A 6,693-nucleotide genomic window follows, 5' to 3' on the forward strand; every position below is an offset into this window, starting at 1 on the left:
ATTGATTTATAAGGCATTATAAAGGTGATTAAAATAATGATACATACGTACTTCATAGAAAACTGTTACCCTTCATATATTCTAACAACTCACATTTTAAGATTCATTATGTCATGTGTTCCATGTTAAAGGCTCTAACATTGGAACAAAACTATTTGTCTCCCTCTTGATGTTGCATGCAGTTCCTCTCTCTCTTCCTGCATTCCTCTAACCCCTCCCTCCCTCTAACCCCACCCCTCTGGCAGAACCAGGAAATCCCTCCCCCTCCCACAAACTCTCTTCTGAGGAAACGAAACTGATCTGAGTCTCTGTCTCGTCTGTCTGTGTGAGAGTGAACAACCGTCCAAATGGCTCAACAGGGAGTTCTGCTGGACCAGGACCAGTTCTGTTGTTCTGTCTGTCTGGATCTACTGAAGGAACCAGTCGCCATCCCCTGTGGACACAGTTACTGTAGGAGCTGTATTGAGGGCTGCTGGGATCAGGATGTTCTGAAAGGGGTCTATAGCTGTCCTCAGTGCAGACAGACCTTCAGTCCAAGGCCTAATCTGAGTAAAAATAACATGTTGGCTGAGCTGGTGGAGAAACTGAAGAAGACAGGACTCCAGGCTGCTCCCCCTCCTGCTCTGTGCTATGCTGGACCTAGAGATGTGGCGTGTGATGTCTGCACTGGGACCAGAAAGCAGAAAGCACTCATGTCCTGTCTGGCGTGTCTGGCCTCTTACTGTGAGACTCACCTCCAATCTCACTACGAATCTCCTGCTTTGAAGAGGCACAAGCTGGTCAAAGCCACCGCACAACTACAGGAGAAGATCTGCTCTCATCATGACAAACTGCTGGAGGTTTACTGTCGTACCGATCAGCAGTGTATCTGTTATCAGTGTACAATGGATGAGCATAAAGGCCATGATACAGTGTCAGCTGCAGCAGAGAGGACTGAGAAACAGGTAAGACCAGAACAACTTGTTGGTGACTGTCTGATAAACAAAGAATTAAAGATACAGTAGGAACTAAGGCTGTTTGAATATGAGATCATTGAAATGAAATGAATCCTCAGCAGAACAAATACGAACACAAACCTTGAGTATATTGATATGTTAACCCAGATTCTCCAGATGTATCACCATTTTATAATGTCAAACACTATTATCATTCTGAATGCCCTTTTATGAGTCCAAAGTTCAGTCTCAACCTGTTGATACATGTAGTCCTACCATAAAAACTATAATCATTCACATAGCAACAAATAAATATCATTTAGTAAATGGACCATCCATTTTTTAGACCTTCCTCTCTATGGGCCCTATGTCACATTACTGTACTATTGATCTACTGGACTAATAAAGCTTGATAGCTCATTGAAGAGAGATTCTCCACAGAGGCAGCTGGGGATGAGTCAGCAGAAGGTCCAGCAGAAATTCCAGGAGAGAGAGAAGGAGCTGAAGGAGCTCCAACAGGCTGTGGAGTCTCTCAAGGTGAGTATTGTTGACCAGAGGAGACACACCATTTCACCTGTCTCCTCCAGTCAGAGAGAGAGAGAGAGAGAGGTAGAGGGGCCCCTATCCAATCCCACTGACCCCACTGTTGGGAACAGGTTGTCACTGCTGAGGCAGTGAAGAAAGTAGAGGAGGATGGGTCAAGGCTGAAGGATCCTGAGAGGATCCCTGTGAGTAGTAGATCTGTGACAGCACAGAGGGATGGGCCAACCAGTGATATATGCTTCAGTAAGGTTGGCTTCTTAGTGTTCATAGCAAATGGTTATCAACTGTACCGCAGAAATGGAATGTAAATCACAGAAAAAAAAATGTTTTGGTGGCAGCTGCAGAGAAGTATTTGGTCATACTAGATTTGACTTCAGAAGAGTTCCAGGGTGTGTTGAGTGGTGGTGTCCCGTCCTCCCAGGTCGTTGGCCTGGTGCAGGAGCAGATAGGGTCAAAGTAGTGGAATGGGGTAGTGGGTTTTAATGAGTGTAGGGTTAGTTGGCCTGGTGCAGGAGCAGATAGGGTCAAAGTAGTGGAATGGGGTAGTGGGTTTTAATGAGTGTAGGGTTAGTTGGCCTGGTGCAGGAGCAGATAGGGTCAAAGTAGTGGAATGGGGTAGTGGGTTTTAATGAGTGTAGGGTTAGTTGGCCTGGTGCAGGAGCAGATAGGGTCAAAGTAGTGGAATGGGGTAGTGGGTTTTAATGAGTGTAGGGTTAGTTGGCCTGGTGCAGGAGCAGATAGGGTCAAAGTAGTGGAATGGGGTAGTGGGTTTTAATGAGTGTAGGGTTAGTTGGCCTGGTGCAGGAGCAGATAGGGTCAAAGTAGTGGAATGGGGTAGTGGGTTTTAATGAGTGTAGGGTTAGTTGGCCTGGTGCAGGAGCAGATAGGGTCAAAGTAGTGGAATGGGGTAGTGGGTTTTAATGAGTGTAGGGTTAGTTGGCCTGGTGCAGGAGCAGATAGGGTCAAAGTAGTGGAATGGGGTAGTGGGTTTTAATGAGTGTAGGGTTAGTTGGCCTGGTGCAGGAGCAGATAGGGTCAAAGTAGTGGAATGGGGTAGTGGGTTTTAATGAGTGTAGGGTTAGTTGGCCTGGTGCAGGAGCAGATAGGGTCAAAGTAGTGGAATGGGGGTAGTGGGTTTTAATGAGTGTAGGGTTAGTTGGCCTGGTGCAGGAGCAGATAGGGTCAAAGTAGTGCAATGGGGTAGTGGGTTTTAATGAGTGTAGGGTTAGTTGGCCTGGTGCAGGAGCAGATAGGGTCAAAGTAGTGGAATGGGGTAGTGGGTTTTAATGAGTGTAGGGTTAGTTGGCCTGGTGCAGGAGCAGATAGGGTCAAAGTAGTGCAATGGGGTAGTGGGTTTTAATGAGTGTAGGGTTAGTTGGCCTGGTGCAGGAGCAGATAGGGTCAAAGTAGTGGAATGGGGTAGTGGGTTTTAATGAGTGTAGGGTTAGTTGGCCTGGTGCAGGAGCAGATAGGGTCAAAGTAGTGGAATGGGGGTAGTGGGTTTTAATGAGTGTAGGGTTAGTTGGCCTGGTGCAGGAGCAGATAGGGTCAAAGTAGTGGAATGGGGGTAGTGGGTTTTAATGAGTGTAGGGTTAGTTGGCCTGGTGCAGGAGCAGATAGGGTCAAAGTAGTGGAATGTGGGTAGTGGGTTTTAATGAGTGTAGGGTTAGTTGGCCTGGTGCAGGAGCAGATAGGGTCAAAGTAGTGGAATGGGGTAGTGGGTTTTAATGAGTGTAGGTTAGTTGACCTGGTGCAGGAGCAGATAGGGTCAAAGTAGTGGAATGGGGTAGTGGGTTTTAATGAGTGTAGGGTTAGTTGGCATGGTGCAGGAGCAGATAGGGTCAAAGTAGTGGAATGGGGTAGTGGGTTTTAATGAGTGTAGGGTTAGTTGGCATGGTGCAGGAGCAGATAGGGTCAAAGTAGTGGAATGGGGTAGTGGGTTTTAATGAGTGTAGGGTTAGTTGGCCTGGTGCAGGAGCAGATAGGGTCAAAGTAGTGGAATGGGGTAGTGGGTTTTAATGAGTGTAGGGTTAGTTGGCATGGTGCAGGAGCAGATAGGGTCAAAGTAGTGGAATGGGGTAGTGGGTTTTAATGAGTGTAGGGTGAGTTGGCCTGGTGCAGGAGCAGATATGGTCAAAGTAGTGGAATGGGGGTAGTGGGTTTTAATGAGTGTAGGGTTAGTTGGCCTGGTGCAGGAGCAGATAGGGTCAAAGTAGTGCAATGGGGTAGTGGGTTTTAATGAGTGTAGGGTTAGTTGGCCTGGTGCAGGAGCAGATAGGGTCAAAGTAGTGGAATGGGGTAGTGGGTTTTAATGAGTGTAGGGTTAGTTGGCCTGGTGCAGGAGCAGATAGGGTCAAAGTAGTGGAATGGGGTAGTGGGTTTTAATGAGTGTAGGGTTAGTTGGCCTGGTGCAGGAGCAGATAGGGTCAAAGTAGTGGAATGGGGTAGTGGGTTTTAATGAGTGTAGGGTTAGTTAGACGGGTGTTTTTTAGTATTATCATAATTTCCCCTTTTCCCATTTTGTATCCCATAATATCATGGATTTATATTATAGTCCAGTTGAGGCAGGTGAGATGCCTTTGGATATACGACGTAATAAATTGTCATTAGCTTATTGGGTTGAAAGGCTGTGAGGTTGAGCATCCCACTGCTACTGTTCTAGATGACTGTTGGGAATATACTAGTAGACAAGGCAGTGGTTTTGGTTGGACAGTTGGAAAGCTTGCTGATGAGAGTAGTTTCAGGGAGTTGGAGGTTGGCCCTTTCTGTGGTGATAGGGGATGTTCCTCCATGGTTACTCCCAGATCCTGTTGTTGATCTAACCTTGGTAGACAAAAGGAAAGATTGGGTCAGAAGTCAGTGATAAAGGGAAACTGGTTGACAATTACATTGGTAGAAGTTGTTATGCTTTTTTTACCTCTTTTCACAGATGGATCCAAGGGCCCAGATAGTGGGCCCACAGGAGCAGGTGTTTACCTTCCTGAATGTGATGTGCGGATATGTAGAAGACTAACAGATGAACTGTCAGTGTACTCAGTTGAACTGTTGGTGATAATAGTTGTCCTCCAGTGGGTGGAGGACGTACAACCTGTTAGAGTTATAGTATCCTCAGATTCTCTGTCTGTATTGAATAGTTTATCATCTGGTAAATCTATTAGGAGTGACCTACTATTGGAGGTATTAATGTTATTATGGAGAATTGAGAGAATGGGTCTAGTAGTGAGATTCTGCTGGGTCCCAGCACATTCGGGTGTGGAATGGAATGAAATTGTAGACTAGTTAGCTAAAATAACTTTAAAACAAGATATAATATATATTAATGTTCCACTGGGTAGAGGTGAGGACAAATGTGAGATCAGAGCCATTTTGATAGATGTGTGGCAGAAGAGATGGGACTCTGAGCACAAGGGACGGCATTTATATGCCCTCCAAAGAAAGGTCGGTGGACCAAGGTTCAAAGGTCAGATTAGGAAGGAAGAGGTGGTGTTTCCTCGATTGTGTTTAGGACATTGTACATTGAACTGGTCCTTCCATCTGGTTGGCAGCATGTGAATGGTTTGTGTCTGGAGGGTATTGTCAATGAAACGGTGCAGCATGTGTTGTTATATTGTTGTAAGGATGTTGAAGAGAGGGAAAGATTGAAGTGTAGGGTCATTGAGGTTGGACGGGGTTGGATGGGGGTTTGGAAGGGATTTGGGGGATGGGGGAGGGTCTATTAGACGTTAGTAGGGATCTTTTTTATTTTTATTTTTTTATTTTCTCAGAAGTACCGAGTTAGGTAGGAGGATTTAGAAATGGTGTAAACCGTGATTGAACACACTCCAGCACAGTAGGAGGCGCCATGCTCCTTTAACGTTGGTTTGAGGACCGCCATTATACCATAGAAGAAGAAGAAGTTGGTAACGTGAGGTTTTGTCGTTCGTGAAGAGTGCAGCTATTCTTTTGCCTATTTTCCAAATGTATTTTGTCATGGTGGGAGGGTTTGTTTATCGGTTTCCGCTGTTTATCGGTTAGAGTTGAGGGGGGAGTACGGTAGTTTGATGTCCTCAACCGAGTGGAGAAGAAACGCTGTCTCTTCAGGTGCGTTGTGGAGAATGGTGTGGAGGAATTATTGATCCTGGTCGGTGAACAGGTGGGAGAGGAACATATACACTCTGTATCCAGAATGAACAAGGCGGTGGTTGTGGTAATGTAAAAGGTGAGTCTTGTTACCCGGCTAGTTACCAGTATGATTTATGTGAGGGGTTGTGTTGGTGCTGATTTCGACAAGAGTAGTGGTGTCTAATCTGCCTCCGTTTATTACCACCGAACAGATCCGTAAAGAGTTGGTTCGTTTTGCTAAATGTGGAAGTGTTTTTCTGAACGAAATTCAAGGTTAAACAGGGGAGGGGTGGTACACAGGGTTTGTTAGCACACAGGAGCCCAGTGATATAATATTATATATATATAATATTACTATATGTCCCAGCTGTTTGCTGTGGTTTTGAAGTAATTCTCTTCCAGCCCGAGTTAACCTTTTAGGTTTACCTCAGGTAACTTATTATTAACTATCCTTGTAGGTTTACCTCAGGTAACTGATTATTAACTAACCTTATTTTATTTGTTTCTAAATGGCTGCTGGGTAATATGATAATCGTTGAAATCTGTTGGTTCGTAGACATCAAATAGAGAGAATGCTGCGCAGGTTCACTGAGTTGTAAACCTAATGGATAGGTGGAGATCATTGATTTGTAGCTCTGACTCAGTTGCTACCTCAGATTATGAGCCTATCAAGTGTGGTGAATGAGGTATGTAGTTCCCACAGAAGACCACAGGGAGGAGCAAGAGAGATATAAACCCATACAGTTTATCTCTTTAAATACCCTGAACCTAACAATCAATCTCATGTATTTATAAAGACCTTTTTACATCAGCAGATGTCACAAAGTGCTGTACAGAAACTCTAACCCTACGTATAACCTGTTTTATCCTGAACCCTAATTCTAGGGTAGGGTAGCCTAGAACCCCTTTAGAAACTATTATAGTAATAATATTATGTTAGTAAATACCATTATAGTACTAAATAGGTTCTATTGTTATTTTTTAAATAAAACCTATGTATAGTACTTACCATTTAACTGTTTTTTTGTTATTTTATTATATTTATTATTTAAAGGAGTCTGTCTAAATAATGAAAAGTTAAGTTATTGCCAGACTTTTTAATGAGACCTTTATT

General features: G+C 44.3%; 1 protein-coding gene across 1 annotated transcript in view; it reads left to right on the forward strand.

Annotated features, from left to right (window-relative positions):
* Positions 1–347: 347 nt before the first annotated feature.
* LOC123741799 (tripartite motif-containing protein 16-like) overlaps positions 348–6,693 on the forward strand; it is a 9,564-nt gene continuing 3,218 nt past the window's right edge. The window contains exons 1-2 of the mRNA XM_045716007.1: positions 348–944; positions 1,377–1,472. Coding sequence (XP_045571963.1) covers positions 348–944; positions 1,377–1,472 — 693 coding nt within the window. The remainder of the gene's footprint in view (positions 945–1,376; positions 1,473–6,693) is intronic.

Source organism: Salmo salar, chromosome ssa03 (assembly GCF_905237065.1).
Source record: "Salmo salar chromosome ssa03, Ssal_v3.1, whole genome shotgun sequence".
Classification (NCBI taxonomy): Eukaryota; Metazoa; Chordata; class Actinopteri; order Salmoniformes; family Salmonidae; genus Salmo; species Salmo salar.